The sequence below is a fragment of the Chiloscyllium plagiosum genome, unplaced genomic scaffold (genome assembly GCF_037043375.1).
Source record: "Chiloscyllium plagiosum isolate Xiang-an unplaced genomic scaffold, Cpla_swu_hap1 HiC_scaffold_38, whole genome shotgun sequence".
Classification (NCBI taxonomy): Eukaryota; Metazoa; Chordata; class Chondrichthyes; order Orectolobiformes; family Hemiscylliidae; genus Chiloscyllium; species Chiloscyllium plagiosum.
Window position 1 is genome coordinate 24321494 of NW_028270176.1, and position 20935 is coordinate 24342428.

The window sequence follows — 20935 nt, forward strand, 5'->3', positions numbered from 1 at the left end:
ATCCTTTGGGGCATTGGAGGGAGATAATGGGGAGGAGTGGGTGCAGATTCTCCTGCACATCCAAACACCTCATCTACTGTGCCCATTACTCTCGGTGTGGTCTCCTCTACACTGGGGAGACAGGGCGCCAACATGCAGAACGTTTCAGAGAACATCCCAGGGACACACGCACCAAACAACGCCACTGTCCTGTAGCCAACCACTTCAACACCCCCTCCCACTCCGCCAAGGACATGGAAGTCCTGGGACTCTTCCACTGCCAAATCCTAGCCAACTGATGCCTGGAGGAAGAATGCTTCATCTTCCACCTTGGAACCTTCTAACCACATGGCATTAACATCGATTTCACCAGTTTCCTCATCTCCCCTCCCCCCACCTGATTGTAGATCAAACTCTCCGCCCAGGCACTACCCTCTTGAATTGTCCTATCTGCCCAGCATCTTTCCCACTCATCTACTCGACTCTTTGCTCTGAACTATTACCATCACCCCTCCCCCACCTGAATCTACCTATCGCCTTACCAACTACCTTCCCCCAGGCCCACACTCCCCTACTCTTTATCTCTCAACCCCCTTCCATCACCCTCTGCCCCCAACATCTCTGATGAAGGGCTTATGCCCAAAATGTTGATTCTCCTGCTCCTTGAATACTGCCTGAACTGCTGTGTTTTTCCAGCATCACACTTTTCTGATCTCCAGCAACTGCAGTCCTCACTTTCTCCTGCTCTTCAGTATTGTAATGGTAATGTCAATGTAAACAGGTCATACTGTAATAATACCCTTTTTCCAATGGTGGTTCTGTATGATCCGTGATTCACATCGCCCAATTCCTCAGCCTATGCTGTAAAGAGTCTCTCAACTTCACAAATAACATCATCTTCTGTCTAGGTTACTGTCTGTTTGTACAACCAAGGCTGACAATACAAGATCGGGACTATCATATGGAAATATGATAAGACTGCTGGACTAGAAAGTGGTGAGGACATTATACTAACGTGTTCTAATTCTGCTTTGACCCTGCTTTCTTTGGGTTTTGTTGAGAGAACTCTGTAAACTTTCATAGTGTACAACAGAATGAAAATTGATTCAAATACAGCAGCAGCAGCTAGAACCCACACTTAGAAAAGATCCAAACATAATTACACATCAAAAAGTGCATCATCCATCAAAATTAATCCAGTTAAAACTCCCGTGTCGTACAGAGAGCATGCTGCACTATTAAAGTGTCAGGACTCAGAGACTGTTGCACTGTCCGAGCATCAGTACTGAGGGAATGTTGCACTTTTCAGAGGATCAGTACTGAGGGAGTGCAGCACTGTTGGAGGGTTAATACAAAAGGATTGCTGCACTGTCTGAGGGTAATACTGAGGGACTGATGTACTGCTGGACCATCAGTGCTGAGGGAGTGCCAACATGTTGGAGGATCACTACTGAGGGAGTCCTGCATTGCTGGAGAGTCAAAACTGAGGGGGTGCCACAATGTCAAAGGATCAGTATTGAGGCAGTTCCATACTGTTGAAGGGTCAGTAATGAGGGAGTGCTGCACTGTCAGAGGGTCAGTACTGAGGGAGTACCACAGTCAGAGGGTCAGCGTTGAAGGTATGCTGCACTATCAGAGGGCCAGTACTGAAGGAGCGCTGCATTGTCAGAGGATCAGTGCTGAGGGAGTGCCACACTGCCGGAGAGTCAGTGCTGAGGGAGTGCCACACTGCCGGAGAGTCAGTGCTGAGGGAGTGCCACACTGCCGGAGAGTCAGTGCTGAGGGAGTGCCACACTGCCGGAGAGTCAGTGCTGAGGGAGTGCCACACTGCCGGAGAGTCAGTGCTGAGGGATCTGCCGAATTGTCAAAGGGTCAATGCTGAGGGAGTGCTGCATTGTCAGAGGGTCAATGTTGAATGATCGGCGCACTGTCAGAGGGTCAGTGCTGAGGGAGCACCACAATATCGGAGGGTCTGTGCTGAGGGAACTGCCGAATTGTCAAAGGGTCAGTGCTGAGAGAGGGCTGCTCAAGTGGATGTGGAAAATCCCATGGCGATTTTTGGAAAAGGAGCAGGTGTTCATCTTCCCAATGTCCTGCAACCAACTTCTATTTCCCAATCAGCATCCATAAAAGCAAACGTTATGTCTCACAATCGCATGAATTTTTTATGGAATCTTGCTGTGTCAATCCTACATTGCAAAGATGGCAGCACTTCAAAACTACTTAATTCACTGAAGCGCTTTTGAAAAGTTCTGCAGTGGTCCAAGGTGTTACACAAATGTAAGTCTGCCTTGGTTAGAATTGGGCAAGGGAATATGATTTAATACTGGTGGATAAGAGTTTGATCAAAGAGATTGGGTTTTCTGAGCATCTGAAGCAGGCGGTTTAAGGAGTGAAGGGATGTTTTTGGAGGGGAACGGTGTGGGTGGGAGACTTCAAAGAGAGAGGGGACCAGTTACTGAAGAGAGTGAACCATCACAACGGTTGGCTAACATGAGAGCCAGGAGGGAATGTTGGGTGATGAACGTTTAGTGGGAACTGGACAGAGGGAAAAGGAGGCAGTTGTCATTGACAGAGTGAGCTTGGAGAGAGCATGAGAGGTGATAGAACAGAAAGTGGGCAGAAATGACAGTTCTGGGCTAGGGCGGAGGTGAGGATTCAAGGAACGTTGACCCAGTGGATGAGTGCAAGGAAGGGAACTGGCGCAGAGTTGAATACGTCTGTTCAGTCTTGGCAGAAGTTTGATCAAGATCGAAAGACATTGACAATCACAACGGACAGAAGGACGTTCCTTGCTGTTGGAGATAATGTAGAAAAAGGATGTTTAAAATTAAATCCAGACCAACACATCTTGGACACCTCATCACTCAACTCTGACACATCACCTCCGAGAAACGCCAGCACATGATATTGAGAAATTTCAAAGTAGTTCTTGGGAATGATTCCTGTGGATTTTAGAAAATAAGTTGAAGTTTAAAAATATTCCCTCAATCTGTGTTGTCCCCATGCTGAACATTTCTCAATCTTATTTAGTTTAGATATTCGCATACACAGCCTCGTCATCATAATTGCAGTTTGCGTAGAGGTCATCTTTTTGGTGCACATGGACATTATGATTTGATTTCACTTCTTCAACTTTCCTCTGCAATAAAAATGGAAATGAGCAGAACAATAATCAGAGTGATCAATGTTAGCATTATTCACCTGAATAGAAATTTTACCCCCAATAGATCCATTAATAGTAAGGTCCTAGGACATGTTGCTGAACAAAGAGACTTTGGAGTGCAGGTTCATAGCTCCCTGAAAGTAGAGTCGCAGGTAGATATGATAGTGAAGAAGGCGTTTGGTATGCTCTCCTTTATTGGTCAGAGTGCTGAGTTTCGTAGTTGGGAGGTCATGCTGCAGCTGTCCAGGACCATTGATTAGGCCACTGTTGGAATATTGCATACAATTTTGGTCTCCTTCCTATCAGAAGGATGGTGTGAAATTTGAAAGGGTTCAGAAAATTGTACAAGGATGTTGCTAAAGTTGGAGGATTTGAGCAGCAGGGAAAGGCTGAACAGGCTGGTGCTATTTTCCCTGGTGCTGAGGGGTGATCTTACAGATGTTTATAAAATCATGGATAGGACAAATAGACTAGGTCTTTTTTGCTGGGGTGGGACAGCCCATAACTAGAGGTCATAGGTTTAGGGTGAGAGGGGAAAGATGTAAAAGGGACCTAAGGTGCAACTTTTTCACGCTGAGCGTGGTGCGTGTATGGAATGATCTACCAGAGGAAGTGGTGGAGGCTGCTACAATTACAATATTTAAAAGGCATCTGGATGGGTACATGAATAGAAAGAGTTTAGAGGCATATGGGCCAAGTGCTGGAAAATGGGATTAATTTAGGATTCCTGGTCAGCATGGATGAGTTGGACTGAAGGGTCTGTTTCTGTGCTGTACATCTCTATAACTCTATGACTCAAATTATCTGAACAGAGTCGTGTTTGATTATTGATACTGAACTGTGTGGGATTTGATTATTGGCACTGAATAGTGTGAGGTTTGACTATCGATACTGAATGGTGGGAGTTGTGCAGTTTTTGAGTTCAGGGGTTTGGTTGTATAAGTGATTGCAGAGACACGACTGGACCAGACATGTCAGTATTGGAACCGGTGGAGGAGGTGTGCCTGTGCATTTGGTGGTATGTTGCTCACCTTGTGACTTCTCAAAGCCCAGTCAAGCTCACAGATTTCATAAGTAGGACATTGACATGCACTGACACCATATTTAGCTTCATTTTCTTGTTTCATTTTCTTTCTCTCCTGGATCATAACCTGCTGTACAGTGTGCTAGGCAAAACATCTTTTCAGTTTGACTCCTGATCTTGTGAGTGGAGCAAACCACTCATGGGTTTTCAGCAGAGTAGCAGTGTGAGAAGACGAGCTTCTCATATTGTTCATACTGTTCTTTGGGCCAGCTTCCCCACCCAGAGTATTCTGAATTAGACTGGGCACCGCACAAGGCAGTGGTCCTTTGATGAATGTTCACAATGAACAGATGATCGGCGAGCTGTTATCATGCTGGGTAGTTTTGCCTTGTCTCCTTTTAGCAACAATGAACTTCTGTACTACAAAACAATCCTTTTATTATCTTAATCATTTTGTTCAGCCTTTAATGTTCTAGTCTCGAGGAACCTCAAGCTTTGCTTAGCTTGTGCAGCCTACCCTCAGAATTTGATTAAAAGATGTTCTATACTGCAGAGTTGAGCCTTCTACACAGATCTTAACACTAAGCAAAATTATTTCAAAGGTATCAATCATTGGAGTCTGCTTTATAAAGTCATCAACATCAATACAGGAAAATGTTGGTTGAGGAATTGAATTCCGACAAGTACTTTACTTACCCTGGACTTGTCAGACTGCTCCCTTGCGGTGTCTGTTTGGTTTCTTTCTGTGCTTTTCACTCTGTGTATTTAATTAGAAATAGTCACTATGGGTCAGATCGGGGAGTAGGGAAGAGTATGAAGGTACGTTTTCTGAAATGCAGGACCTTCATCTTTCATTGCTAGTAAATCATTAACTCTTTGTGTCCTGTTTCCTAACCATATTGCAGTGTTAGGTGGGCAATTATTGACATTGAGATTTACTTCACTGCTCCCTCCAGAGGACAAAGAGGGAACGTCTGCAGGACCAGATGTTACTCCACGCTCTTTGAAACAGTGAGAAACTGAACAAAATGTGCAAGACAATGAAAACGAGAATGAGATGGAGAGCATCAGTAGATAAAGGAGAGGGAAATGAGAAGGTGAAAATGGAAAGGGATGCATCCACTGATGACAGAGAGGCTTGCATTTATATAAATGCAAAACGCTGCTGATGCTGGAGATCTGAAATGAAAACAGCAAATACTGGAAAATCTCAGCAGGTCTGGGAGAGTCTGTGGATAGAGAAACAGAGTTAATTTTGGGAGTTCAATATGGCTCTTCATCTCGTTCAGGTCAGTAGTTGGGACAATCTATGAGTGACTGTCAAAGAAGAGTTGTATTGGACTGTAAAGGTTAACTCTGTTTCCCTCTCCACAGCTGCAGCCAGACTTGCTGAGTTTCTCCAGTATTCCCGGTCTACAGTTAGATGGCTCCTTTCACAACCTGAGGAGATCAAAACACATTTTAAAGCCAGATTACTAAACATTGACTGGAAATCAAAGCACTTCAGTATCTCATCAGTATTTTTGAAATGTGAAAGGTGCTGAGGAGCTGCTGTGAGTTCAAAGGCAGCAAATGAACCTTTTGCACTTACTTTCTCACACACTTGAAGATGAAGAACGCACTCAGTCCAACAATCAAAATGATTCCAGCTCCAAGCAATCCTGCTTTCCAAGCACTAAAATTTCGACCTGGAGAAACAGCCAATGAATTTAGATTTTGCATAGTTTTAGTGGTACAGACTTGATCGGCTGAAGAGCCTTTTTTGTACTCAGAGACTCATGGAATCATACAGTAGAGGACCTTTGGTCGATCATGTTTATACCACTACCCGCATTTGCTCCACTTTACTGCACGAGGCCTATTCCCTTGAATGCATGAGTTCATCCAAGTATGTTTTGCCTTTCAACTTCAAAACGATAGCCCCTTGATATTGACCCTTCAACTAAGAGGAACAGCTGCCTTCTATACATCCTATCCATACCCCTCTTAAATATAACCTCGATCAGGTTTCCCCCTCAACCTTCCTCGTTCTAAAGAAAACAACCCAAGCTTAGACAGCCTCTCTTCATCACTGAAATGCTTCATCCCAGGCGACATCCTGGTGAATTGCCTTTGCACCCCCTCCAGTGTAATGGCTCTGTATGATTCTATGAATGGCTCCAATACTATTTTTGGATATTGCGTTCAGAAGTGGGTCTCCTCATGCTAACCTGGTGAAGCGATATTTGTCCATATGTGTAAGATCTATACAAGGAATGTTTATGAATATAATATTTATAAACTACATTTATATCAGAAAGAATTGTTTTCATGGAGTTGGCAAACTGATGAGATGATACGAAGGTCTGTATGCAGAATAACAGAAGCAATAGTCCGAGTTAAGCAATCCCACAACCAATGGAACAGAATGAAGCTCTGCAGTGCTGCCACATCCAGCCATGAAAGTTGGAGGAAAATCAAACAATAATTGGAGGACAGGACTGCAGAAATATCCCATCCTCAGCGATGGGAGAGCCCAGTTATTCTGTGCAAAAGACAAGGCATGTGGATGATCCATCTTGGCCACTTCCAGAGGTTCCAAGCATCACAGATTCCAGTCTTCAGCAAATTTGATTTACTCCACACAATGTGAAGAAATGGCTAAAGACACTGGGTACATTAACAGCTGTGAGCCCTGAGAACAGTCTGGCAATTGTCAATTGTGTGGTGACAAGAGCAGATCAAAGGCTAGGAATGCTGCGGTGAGGACCTCACCTGCTGACTCCTCAAAATGTGCCCTTTATTCATGAGGCAGGAGTGCGATGGAATCCTCTCCACTTGCCCTGGCTGGGTGCAGCTCAAACAACAAGAAGCTCAACACCATCCAGGACAAAGCAGCTGTTTGGCTGGCACCACATTCACCCTAACTGACGTTCATTTTCTCAACCACATATGCACAGGTGAGGGCAGTGCACATTACAAAATTCAATATGCATCTCATCAATGTTCCTTCGCCAGCACTGGTCAAACCTATAACCATGGTCACTTGGAAGAATGCTGCATGGAAACACAAGTTCTCTTTAAGTCACACAAGGTGTTTTCGGAAGTAGGAATTGAAGATTGGCATTAGTTAAAAAAAACTCCAGCGAGATTAATGGGACTGAAAGCTGATCAATGCCTAGGGCCTGATAATCTACAGCCAAGACACTAAAGATGTGGTCATAGAAATGGTGGAGGAGAAATAGGAGATTGGAAATTGTCAAATGTAACCGTGCTGCTGAACAAAGTAGGGAGTCACAGACTGGTTAGCCTAACATCAGTAATAGGGGAAATGCTGGAGACATTTATATACATACAGAACTGGCTCAAAGGTAGACGGCAAAGGGTGGTGATGGAGGGTTGCTTTTCAGACTGTGACCAGTGGTGTGCCACAAAGATCAGTGCTGGCTCCACTGTTTTTAGTCATTTACATAAATAATTTGGATGTGCATGTGGAGCTATCGTTTGCATTGACACCAAAATTGGAGGTGCACTGGACAACGAAGAAGGTTACAACTGGATCTTGATCTTGATCAGATAGGCCAACAGGCCATGGCATGGCAGATGGAGTTTAATTTAGATAAGTGTGAGGTGCCACATTTTGGAAAGGCAAATCAGGGCAAGATTTATATAGCTGAAAATGTGTTGCTGGAAAAGTGCAGCAGGTCAGGCAGCATCCAGGGAACAGGAGAATCAACGTTTTGGGCATAAGCCCTTCTTCAGGAATGAGAAAAGTTTGTCCAGCAGGCTAAGATAAAAGGTAGGGAGGAGGGACTTGGGGGAGGGGCGTCGGAAATGTGATAGGTGGAAAGAGGTCAAGGTGAGGGTGATAGGTCATTCTGGGGTGGGTGCCTGCTGGACAAACTTTCCTCATTCCTGAAGAAGGGCTTATGCCCGAAACGTCGATTCTCCTGTTCCCTGGATGCTGCCTGACCTGCTGCGCTTTTCCAGCAACACATTTTCAGCTCTGATCTCCAGCATCTGCAGACCTCACTTTCTCCTCCAAGATTTATATACTTAAGGATAATGTCCTGGGGAGTGTTGCTGAACAAAGAGACCTTGAAGTGCAGGTTCATAGTTCCTTGAAAGTGGAGTTGCAAGTAGATAAGAAAGTAAAGAAGGCATTTGGCATGCTTGTTTTATTGGTCAGTGCATTGAATATAGGAGTTAGGAGATCATGTTGTGGCTATACAGGACATTGGTTAGGCCACTTTTACAATACTGCTTGCAATTCTGCTCTCCCTCCTGTCGCAAGGATGTTGTGAAACTTGAAAGGGTTCATCAAAGATTAGCAAGAATGTTGCCAGGGTTGAAGGGTTTGAACTACAGGGAGAGGCTGAATAGACTCGGGCTATTTTCCCTGGAGCATCAGAGGCTGAGGGTTGACCTTGTAGAGGTTTATAAAATCATGAAGGGCATGGATAGGGTAAATTGACAAGGTCTTTTCCCCAAGGTTGGGAAAGTCCAAAACTAAAGGGCTTAGATTTAAGGTGAGGGGGAGGATTTAAAAGGAATTGAAGGGGCAACCTTTTCACGCAGAGGGTGGTGCGTGTATGGAGTGAGCTGCTGAAGGAAGTGATAGAGGTTTGTACAATTACAACATTTAAAAGGCATCTGACTGGTTATATGACTAGAAAGGGTTTAGAGGATACGGTCAAATGCTGTCAAATGCAACTAGATTTATTTAGAATGTCTAGTCAGCACGGTTGAGTTGGACTGAAGGGTCTGTTTCTGTGATGGATTTCTGAACGACTCTGTGACAAACTGACAACAGGAAATTTAGAAAATAGCAACAGGGTTACACAAACTCAACATATATATATGAATAAGAAACCTGTTGTAGTTTTTAAGGAGCTAACTAGGAGAATAATGAGGGAGAATCAGTGAATTTGAATTTGGATTTTTAGAAAACTTTTGATAAAGTTCCAAATAAGAGGCTAGGGTATAAAAATCAAAGTATGTTGGACTGGTGGTAATATGGATTGAGAACTGGTTAGCAGACAGGAAATAGAGATTCGGAATAAATCAGTCATTTTCAGAAGAAAGGCAGTGACATACAGGATATCATAGGGAGCAGTGCCTAGGTCCTAGCTATTCACTACATATCAGCAATGATTTGGATGAGGGAATTAAATGCAATATTTCCACAACACAATCCATCAACAGTAACTAGTTGGGGTTATGAGGTGGTGAGGAGGATGCAAAGAGCTTTCAAGATGATTTAGACAAATTGAGTGTGTGAACGAATGTATGACAGATGCAGTAGAATGTGAATACGGGCGAAGTTGTCAACTCCAATCAGAAAAACAGAATGGCAGAGTATTACTTAAACAGATGGAAAGGTTAATGTAAAAAGAGACATGGGTGTCCTTGTGCACTGGGCATTGAAAGCAAGCATGCAGGTGCAGCAAGCAATGGAGAAAGGAAGTGGTCCGGTGGCATACAGTGCAAGAAGATTTGAAAACAGAGCAAAGAAGTCTTACTGCAGCTGCACAGGGCTTTTGTGAGGCCAGACCTGGAATATTGTGCACAGTTTTGGTCCCCCTACCTCAGAAAAGATATACCTATAGAGAAGGTTCACAAGACTGGATTTCTGGGATGGCAGGTTTGTTGTTTGAGTTTTTCGAAGAATGAGAGGGAATCTCGATGACATATATACAAATCTGGCAGGTCTAGATAGACTGGATGCAGGGATGATATTTCCTTTTATCAGGAATCCAGAACAAGGGGTCACGGATTCAAATTGTGGCTATTTTGGACTGAAACATGAAGAGACTTCTTTGATCAGAGGTGAACCTACAGCAATTGTCTGCCACAGAAAGCTATGAATCCAAGCCACTGAATATGTTTCAGAAAAAAGTAGATTTCCAAAGGCTAAAGGTGTCATCGTGTATGATGGGAATGGGAGTATGAGATAGAGGGTCAACCAAAAATATGTTGAACAGCAAAGCAGATTTGATGGGCTGAATTGCCTATTACTCATCTTATTCTCCATGTTTCCACATTATCCTTTCTTGGAACTATATCACAATTCCTTCAGTGTTGCTGAGTCAAAATCTTGGATCTTGTTTCCAAACATTACAGTATGATAACCCCAACCCTCTGAACCACAGTCATGTCTAGAAGGTAGCTAAGGGCTAGGTTCTCAAGGAGCAATTAGGGATGGTCAAGAAATGTCAGTGCTACCAGGAATGCACACATCACGTAGACCAATAAAAGCTGATAAAGTCTGAGTACACTCACTTTTTACAGAGATGGTTATGGAGTCCTCCACTGTTCCATGTTCATTCTCTGCCACACACTGATAGTCTCCAGTCTCCCTGTACGTAATGTGAGGAATCTCCAACCACAGCTCATTGCTGGAACGTGTTCTGTTCACTGTGACATTAAGATGTCTCCATATCAGGTTGGAAGCAGGGGAGCTCTTGACAGAGCAGATTATCACTGCAGAATGCCCTTCAATTACACTGATCGATGAATCTTTAATAACATGAATAGAAGTGATCACAAGATTCCGTGGTGTGTCTACAAACAAAGAAAGAATTTGTTGTGAGCTACCAGCGCACAGCAAGACTCCCTGCTCATCTCTCTCTCTGTCTAATGTCATTATGCATTAGCAGTAACATTTCTGCAATCTAAGTTTCTGTGTGACATTTCTGGTGGACACTACCTGTCTAAATCATCATGCTGCATTTCACTCTCACCCCAGTGGACAAAAGATGAAGAAAGTAAGTAAGGTACACATCCTCAGAATGTCACAGTTGAAGGCGGGGGATGGTTTGAGAGGGGAGGGATTGTGTGTACATGTGTGTGTGTCCCAGTGACACTGAGGGAAAAGCAATATATTTCCAACTCAAGATGATGAGTGGTTTGGAGTGGAATTTGCAGGAGATTCTCATGTACATGTAGCCCCTGTTCTGTGTGGTCATAGGTTTTGAAGGTGCTGTCTATGAACCTTCCCAGATTTCTGCAGTGCCTCTTGTCAATAGTACACATCGCTGCTACTGAATATTCATGGTGGAGGGAGTGAATGCGCCATAGAGTCATATATTATGGAAACAGACTCTTCGCTACAATTCTTCTGTGCCAGCCAGACATCCCAAACTAAACGCGTCCCATTTGCCAGCTTGTGGCCCATATTCCTCGAAAGCCCTCCGATATATACACCCATCCACATGTCTTTTAAATGCTGTCATTGTACCTGCCTCCACCATTTCCTCTGACAACTTGTTTTGTACATGCATCTTCTTTTCCATGAAAAAGTTACCCTTTAGGTCCTTCTCAAATATTTCGTCTCTCACCTTAAGACTATGCCATTTCAGTTTTGGACTCCCAAATCTTGGGGAAAAGACCTTGGCTATCTGTGCCCCTCATGATTTTATCAGCCTCCGTAAGGTCACTTCTCAGCCTCCAATGCTCCAGGGAGAAAAAACCCAGTCCATTCAGCCTCTCCCTATCTTTCAAGCCCCCAATCCTGGCAACATCCCTATAAGTCTTCTCTGTACCTTCTCAAGTTTAACAACATCCTTCCAATAGAAGGGCCACCAGATTTGTATGCTGTATTCTAAACATGGGTTTGTGGATGTGGTGCCAGTCAGGCAGCTGCTTTGTCCTGGGCAGATTTTTGAGTGTTATTGAAGTTGCATCCATCCAGGCAAGTGAGGAGTATTCCATCACACTCCTGACTTGTGCTTTGTGAATGGTGGACAGAATTTGGGAAAACAGGAGGTGAGTTACTCACACCAGGATTCTTAACCTATGACCTGCTCTTGGAGCCACTATATTTATACGGTTTGTTCAGTTATCTTTCCAATCAATGGTAAGCCCCAAGGATGTTGATCGTAGGCGATTCAGCGATGTTGGCACCAGGTAATGTCAAGGGATACTGGTAGATTCTCCCTTTCTGCAGATGGTAATTGTATGGCATGAATAGCACTAGACAAATGTCAGACTAAACCTAGATTTTGTCCAAACCCTGTTACATTCACATATGGATTGCTTAAGTATCTGTGCAACAGACCTTATGATGGAGGGATGGCCATTGATGAACCAGCTGAAGATGGTTGGGCTGAGGACATTTCCTTGAGGAACTCCAGCAGAGATGTCCTGGAGCTAAGATAACTGACCTCCAACAACCATAACCATCTTCCTCTGTGCCAGGTATGAATCCAACCAATAGCAAGTTTTCTGCTGATTCCTATTAATTCCAGTTTTGCTCAGGATCCTTGAGCCATATTTAGTCAAGTGTGGGCCTGACATTAAAGGCAACCATCTCAATCTCTGAAATTCCGATGATTTGGTTATGTTTGAGCCAAGGCTGGATGAAGTGAGGAATACAGTTCCCCTAGTGCACATCAAGACTCCACACTCTTCTGTCTATTTAAGCTGCCATGCTGTATTTACACTGTCCCATCAGTGAAAACACTCAACATTGTGGAAGAAAGGAAGTGCCTTTCACTGTCTAAAGTAGTTGCCAAACAATGTGGCAGCCAGTAAAATGTCTTTGATCAATGGAGTTTTGAGAGATAAATCTACAATTTTCCATAGAGAAGGCTGCTCAATTATTACAGGTCCTTCTAATCTATAACATTTGCATTCCTTCAACACAGATTCAGAGTGAACACTGACACTGCACTGTACAAATGAGAGGGGGCAGATAATTCACAAGTGGGTGTGTGTCTCTGTGTCTTCATGTATATTTCTGACAGGAATTTAGAAAGTGTGTACACTCACGATCCACTGTGATGGTTATGGAGCCCTCCACTGATCCATGTTCATTCTCTGCCACGCACTGATAGTCTCCAGTCTCCCTGTACGTAATGTGAGGAATCTCCAACCACAGCTCATTGCTGGAACTTGTTCTGTTCACTGTGACATTAAGATGTCTCCACGTCAGGTTAGAAGCTGGCAAGCTCTTGACAGAGCAGATTATCACTGCAGAATTCCCCTCAATTATATTGATTAATGAATCTTTCATCACATTAAGGGATGCAACTGAGAGATTCCGTGGTGGATCTAAAACAATTAAAACAAATTCAATTACAATTACTGTGAAGCAGTGAAAAGCAGTGACAATGTGAAAGGAGTGATATCAATGCAGCTTCCTTTATCAGAAAACAGATCATCTAGACACAAGCTTCAATTCAGCACTGAGGGCGTGCCACTTTGTCAGATGTTCAGTCCTGAGGGAATACCATGCTGTCTGAGGTTCAGTAATAAGGGAGTGTCACACTTTCAAGATGGTCAGTGTTGAGGGAGTGCTGCACTGTCAGAGGGTCAGTACTGAGGGAGTGCCGCACTGTCAGAGGGTCAGTACTGAGGGAGTGCTGCTTTGTTGGAGTGTCAGTAATGAGGGAGTACTGCACTGTTGGAGGATTAGTACTAAGGGAGTACTGTCAAAGTGTCAGTAGTGAGATAGTACTGCAGCATTAGAGGATTAGCTCTGAGGGCTTGCTGTATTGCCAGAGAGTTAGTACTGTGCGAGCTTTGCTCTTTCAGAGGACACTTACATTGCACTGTCAGTACGAAGGTCTGCTCTGATGAAACAGTTGGATATCTCACTCTGCAGGTGAGAGTTTGTCCCTGGTGTCTGGGTGATGGGATCAGGCTCAGAACAGAAGTATAGGTCAGAGTGACACCATGCTGAGTTACAGTGTTTGAGACTGATCCAGGTACGGCAGTGGGAGTGTCCCAGGCTAAGACAGGAGCTGTTCCATTGCACGTTGTGTTGAAGGTGCAACTTAGGTTCACACGCTTTTCCGCGATAATTTCCACAGGGATTATTATGGGTTTCTCGGTGAAATCTAAGATAGAGAGAATGCATCATTTTAAATAAATAAAATGGGAATCATCAGTTCAAAAAGAATCAAATTCCCATGAAAGAAAGCACTTTTACAAGCACTCATGATATGAGATCAGAGGTTAAAATAATGAAGGAATTCCTTTTAAACAGGATTAGAGATAGAGGCAGTCAGTAACCAGATAGAACTGATACATTTAATCATTCAATATATTTAATCATTGATATCGAAGTCTGTATTAGAGGTTCCTTCTGGACAGAATTCTTAGAATCCTGACAGTGTGGAAGCAAGGCATCCTGTCCATCGAGACCACACCAAATCTCCAAAAAGCATCCCACCCAGATCCACATACCAATCCCCGTAACCCTGCATTTCCCATGGCTAATCCAGCCTGCACACCTCTGGACACTATGGGCAATTTCGCATGGCCAATCCACCTAACCTACATATCTTAGGACTGTGGGAGGAAACTGGAGCACCCATAGGAAACATACACAGTTAGAGAGAATGTGCAAACTCCACAGACAGTCAACCGAGGCTAGTATTGAACCCGAGTCCCTGGTGTTGTGAGGAAGCAGTGCTAACTGCTGAGCCAAGGTGCTGTCCTGAATTGAAAGCTACCACCAGTTAATTGATAATACATACAGTGTTTCAATAAGCTGTGCTTTCTGTGGAATGCTGTGGAGGAGAGGCTCGAGTGTTCCATTGATCCAAGAGTGACACTGTCAGAGTTCTGAACTCCTGTCAGTGTCACCCATGATGGTAAGGTCAGAGAGAAGAAACTAGACAAAGCACAATCCAAAAACCTGTTGTCAACGGCGAGCCAGGTGGAAGATACCTTTTTTTTATTAGATTACTTACAGCATGGAAACAGGCCCTTTGACCCAACAAGTCCACACCGACAAGCAACCCACCCAGACCCATTCCCCTACATTTACCCCTTCACTAACATGATGGGCAATTTAGCATGGCCAATTCACCTAACCTGCACATTTTTGGACTGTGGGAGGAAACTGGAGCACCCGGAGGAAACCCACGCAGACACAGGGATAATGTGCAAACTCCACAGACAGTCGCCCAAGGTTGCAATCAAACCCAGGTCCCTGGTCCTGTGAGGCAGCAGTGCTAACCACTGTGCCACTGTGCCACCCATACCTGTGTGATATCAACGGCTATGAGACAAATATCAGCTGCAGCGGTAGGGAGATTCATCATTAACATTCACCTGCTGATTTCTGATGAATTGCAAAGGCATTCCTACATTGTTCAACACATACCTAACCCAGATTTTCATCAGTGTCCAATCATGCTCATTCCCAAGTGATTGCCATGACAGTAATAAACTGTGTCTGTATAATTTCCTACTGAGAGCTGGGTGTACGTTATTGAGTAAATGTAACTCAGCACTTACCAGAAATGTGAAGGTTGGTTGCAGGAAAGTAGCTGTAACTATTCACATTGTCAAATTCTATTCTCAAGTGATAAGATCCTGCATCTTCCCGTATGATATTGTTTATAATCAGGGAACAGTCTCCATCTTTCAGGTGTCCAGACAGCCAGGTCCGAGTGCGGAACCGTTGCAACATTTTCTCATGATGCTCGGAATGAAAAGCTATGGAATCTTTCCCTTGGTACCAGATTCCAATTCGTGTTTGGCTTGCTAGATGTGAAGGATAACTGTAACGACATGGAATCCGAGCACAGGAACCTTCCTGCGCTGTCACCTGAGGTGGAATGTTGATTTTCCAGTTTTGGGCCAGTCCAGCTGGGGAGAGAAATATCAATATTTACCATTGAATGACCTGTAGATTCACTAGACCGATCTCCACTCCCTCCAACACTGGTACACATTGGCTGCAGTGTGGACCATCTACAGCACATACAAGGAACTCCATAAGGTTACACAGCAGATGGAGGGGAATCGTGGGGCACAGTCATGGACAAATTCATTCTACATTGGCTCATGGACCTCTGGGCTCTGTTTAGTGAAGCAAGTCTTCCACTCAACACAATGTCTATACGGTGCACAATTCGAGATGCATTCAGTTCTGATTTACGAAAAAAAATCCTCTTATCTATTTTCTAATCAGCCTGTTTAGTCAAATTATTACATGCCTCTGGAGTAGGTGAGACTTGAACCCAGGCCTCCTAGTCCAGGGTTAGGGATGCTACCACTCCACCACAAGAGGACACTTCAGTGCTGATTTTTAAAGTAGGACAATGGATGAGGAACTCTCAGAACTTACATCACTCTCGCATCATTTCGACTTGAACCCAGCCAATTAGCTGATTGATTCAACTTAATTGGTGAAAATTCTTTTTTTAATTCGTTTACAGGATGGGTGGGTCACTGGCTGGGCCAGCATTTATTGCTCATCCTTCAGTACCTTCAAAACGATGGTGGTGACCTCACTACCACAGCGATGAATTGGAGAATAACGCTTTGTTCTTAATGACATGTCAGAGCGGAAGTAACAAGAAACAAAAGTGGGGCAAGACTATTCATCTTTTGATCCTCCTGAAGACTTGCGCACACATGGGGCTAGGGATAATTTATTCATTTGGATCGATTGTCCACCAACAGGAACAAAGAGTTTGGATAAATGGGTCTGTTTGTTGTTGGCAAGATGCAACACGTGGTGTGCCACAGGGATAAGTTCGCAGGCACCATTTACCATGTACACCCATGACTTGAATGAGGGAATGAGCTGGAAATGTGTTGCTGGAAAAGCGCAGCAGGTCAGACAGCATCCAGGGAACAGGAGAATCGACGTTTCGGGCATAAGCCCTTCTTCAGGAATGAGGAAAGTTTGTCCAGCAGGCTAAGATAAAAGGTGGGGAGGAGGGACTTGGGGGAGGGGCGTCGGAAATGTGATAGGTGGAAAGAGGTCAAGGTGAGGGTGATAGGTCAGACTGGGGTGGGGGCGGAGAGGTCGGGAAGAAGATCTCAGGTTAGGAAGGCGGTGCTGAATTCAATGGATTTCACTGAGACAGGGTGGGGGGAGGGGAAATGAGGAAACTGGTGAAATCCTCATTTCCTCTCCCCCCACCCTGTCTCAGTCAAATCCACCGAATTCAGCACCGCCTTCCTAACCTGCAATCTTCTTCCCGACCTCTCCGCCCCCACCCCAGTCTGACCTATCACCCTCACCTTGACCTCTTTCCACCTATCACATTTCCGACGCCCCTCCCCCAAGTCCCTCCTCCCCACCTTTTATCTTAGCCTGCTGGACAAACTTTCCTCATTCCTGAAGAAGGGCTTATGCCCGAAACGTCGATTCTCCTGTTCTCTGGATGCTGTCTGACGTGCTGCGCTTTTCCAGCAACACATTTCCAGCTCTGATCTCCAGCATCTGCAGACCTCACTTTCTCCTTGAATGAGGGAATAGCAGGTACTCTTGCCAAAGTTGCAAATCACAGTTGAATAGGTGGGAAAGAAAACTGCAATGAGAAATAAGAAATTTATGATCAGTTCCGAACACGTTAGGTGAATAAGATAAAATTTCGCATATGGAGTTTAACATTGATTAGCAGAATTAACTAATTCAGTTAGAGGTGTAAAAAGCGAACTTGTTATCTAAACGGAGAAAAACTTCAGAGTGCTTTGATGCAGAAGAACTTGGGTAGCCTTGTGCAGGAATTGTGGAAACTGGTATGAAGGTACAGCGGATGATAAGGAAGACAAATGGAATTTTGGCATTTATTATTGAAGGAATAGTTTCAAAGTAGAGAAGGCTGAGGAGTGACCTTATAGAGGTGAATAAAATCATGAGAGCATGGATAGGAGGTCACTTCACCAGGATAGGGGAGTCCAAAACTACTAGGCTTTAGTTCAAAGTGAGACGGGGAAGATTAAAAGGGAGCTACTTTTTGACACAGAGGGTGGTGCATATGTGGAATGAGCTGCCAGAGGAAGTGGTGAAGGCTGTTACAATTACAATATTGAAAAGGCATCTGGGTGTGTACGTGAGTAGGAAGGCTTTATAGAGATATGAGCCCAAATGCTGACAAATGGGACGAGGTTAATTGAAGTTATCTGGTTGGAATGGAGAAATTGGACCAAAGGCTCTGTTTCCATGCTGTATATCTCTCTGACTTTAATTATTGCTGCAACTGTAAAAGGCATTAGTGAAACCACACCTGGAGTACTGCACAGAGTTTTGGTCCCCTTACTTGAGAGGGACGTAGTTGTATTAATAGCAATTCAAGGGAGGTTCAATAAATCAATTTCAGAGATGAGGGGTCTGCCTTATGAAGAGAGATTGAGCAGTTCATGTCTGTACACTGGAGTTTAAAAAATGAGAAAATATAGAACATAGAACACTACAGCTCAGTGCAGGCCCTTTGGCTGTTGATGTTGTACTGACTTGTGGAACCAATCTGAAGCCCATCTAAACTACACTATTCCATTCTCATCCATATGCCTATCCAATGACCATTTAAATGCCCTTAAAATGAGCAAGTCTACTACTGTTGCAGGCAGTGCATTCCACACTCCTACTACTCTCTGACTAAAGAAACTACCTCTGACATCTGTACTTTATCGATCACCCCTCAATTTAAAGCTACGTCCCCTCTTGCAGGCCATCACCATCCAATGAGAAAGGTTATCACTGTCCAACCTATCCAAACCTCTGATTAGCTTACATGTCTCAATTAAGTCACCTCTCAATCTTCTTCTCTCTAATGAAACAGCCTCAAGTCCCTCATCTTCTCCTTGTAAGAAAATATGCCTCCAAACCAGGCAACTGCCTGGTGAATCTCTTGTGAACCCTTTCTAAAGCTTCCACATCCTTCCTATAATGCAGTGACTAGAACTGCCCGCAAAACTCCAAATATGGCCACACCAGAGTTTTGTACAGCTGCAGCATGATCTCATGGATCCGAAACTCAATTTTTCTACCAATAAAAGCTAACACACCGTATGCTATCTTAACGATTCCATTAACTTGGGTGGCAACTTTCAAGGATTTATGTACCTGAACACCGAGATCTCTCTGCTCATCCACATTACCAAGAGTCTTACCATTAGTCCAGTACTCTGCATTCCTGTTACTCCTTCCAAAGTGAATGATCTCACACTTTTCCACATTAAACTCCATTTGTCTTCTCTCAGCGCAGCTCTGCAGCTTATCTATGTCTCTCTGTAACCAGTAACATCCTTCGTCACGATCCACAACTCTACCGACCTCGTGTCATCTGTAAATTTACTAACCCATCCTTCTATACCCTCAACCAGGTCATTTGTAAAAATGACAAACAACAGTGGACCCAAAACAGATCCTTGTGGTACCCTACTAGTAACTGAACTTCAGGATGAATATTTCCCATCAACCACCACCTTCTGTCTTCTTTCAGTTAGCCAATTTCTGATCCAAACTGCTAAATCACCCTAAAACCCATGCCTCCATATTTTAGTGCAATAGCCTACTATGGGCAACCTTATCAAATGCCTTACTGAAATCCATATACACAACATCAACTGCTTTACCCTCATCCATCTGTTTGGTTACCTCCTCAAAGAACTCAATAAGGTTTGTGAGGCACGACCTATCCTTCACAAAACCATGTTGATGATCCCTAATCAACTTATTCCACTCTAGATTATTATAAATCCTATCCCTTATAACCCTTTCCAGCACTTTACCCATAACTGAAGTAAGGCTCACAGGTCTATATTTTCGAAGGTTGACTCTACTCCCCTTCTTGAAAAAGGGAATAACCTTTCCTATCCTCCAGTCTTCTGGCACTATTCCTGTAGACAATGATGACATAAAAATCAAAGCCAAACTCTCGGCAATCTCCCCCCAGCTTCCCAGACAGTCTGCGGATAAATCCCATCCAGCCCAGGAAACATCTATTTTTACACTTTCCAGAATTGCTAACATCTCTTCCCTGCAAATGTCAATCCCATCTAGTCTAGCAGCCCGTATCTCAGTATCCTCCTCGATCACATTGTCTTTTCCTAGTGTGAGGAGGCCAACAGAAAACTCCCAACAGGGTAATCTCTCCTTTCCTGTTTCTAATCTCAGCCCACACTACCTCAGTAGATGAGTCCTCAAACGTCCTTTCTGCCACCATAATACTGTCCTTCAATTACAGTGCCGCACCTCCCCCTCTTTTACCATTTTCTCTGTTCTTACTGAAACATCTGAATCCCGGAACCTGCAATAACCATTCTTGTCCCTGCTCTACCCATGTCTCTGAAATGGCCACAATATTGACATCCCAGATACTAACCCATGCTGTAAGTTCACCCATCTTCTTCTGGATGCTCCTGGTGATGAAGTATACACACTTCAAACCAAATTCTTGCTTGCCGGTGCCTTCTTGCAATCTTGAAATCTTAATTCTGACTTCACTACTCTCAGCCTCCCATATACTGCAACAACAAAAAATTTGGTTCCCATCCCCCTGCTGGACTAGTTTAAACCCACCCGAAGAGCAACAGCAAATCCCCCCATCCCAAGATATTTGTACCCCTCTGATTCAGGTGAAAAGCATCCTGTTTGTAGGATGCTTTTATCTCAGAAAGAGCCCCAATTATCCAGGAATCCAAAACCCTCCCTTGTGCACCATCCTTGTAGCCATGTGTTCAACTCCTCTCTCTCCCTTTCCTCATCTCGCTCGCACGTGGCACGGGCAACAAACCAGAGATAACAACTCTGTTTCTTGCTTTAAGCTTTGACCCTAGCTCCCTGAATTTCTGCCTTAAATCCCGATCTCTCTTCCTACCTATGTTGCTGGTGCCTAAGTGGATCCCGATAACCCATCCACCTTCTTCTTTTACCTGAGATGTGACTACCTCCCTGTAACTCCTCTCAATAAGCCCCTCGGCCTCCCGAATGATCCCAAGGTCATCCAGCTCCAGCTCCAGTTCACTAACGCAGTTTTCGAGGAGCTGGAGTTGGGTACACTTCCCACAGATGAAGTCAGCAGGGACACTAC

The 20935-nt window shown here is 44.1% G+C and overlaps 1 protein-coding gene across 2 annotated transcripts in view; it reads right to left on the reverse strand.

Annotated features, from left to right (window-relative positions):
• Window positions 1-597: 597 nt before the first annotated feature.
• The window catches only part of LOC122544184 (sialic acid-binding Ig-like lectin 13), a 30802-nt gene continuing 10464 nt past the window's right edge, over window positions 598-20935 (reverse strand). For both annotated transcript variants that reach the window (XM_043683234.2, XM_087981050.1), the window contains 7 exons: window positions 15399-15752; window positions 13697-13990; window positions 12921-13202; window positions 10431-10712; window positions 5761-5857; window positions 4866-4926; window positions 598-3121 (listed from right to left, as the gene is read on the reverse strand). In XM_043683234.2, coding sequence (XP_043539169.2) covers window positions 3014-3121; window positions 4866-4926; window positions 5761-5857; window positions 10431-10712; window positions 12921-13202; window positions 13697-13990; window positions 15399-15752 — 1478 coding nt within the window. In that variant the 3' untranslated portion in view covers window positions 598-3013. The remainder of the gene's footprint in view (window positions 3122-4865; window positions 4927-5760; window positions 5858-10430; window positions 10713-12920; window positions 13203-13696; window positions 13991-15398; window positions 15753-20935) is intronic.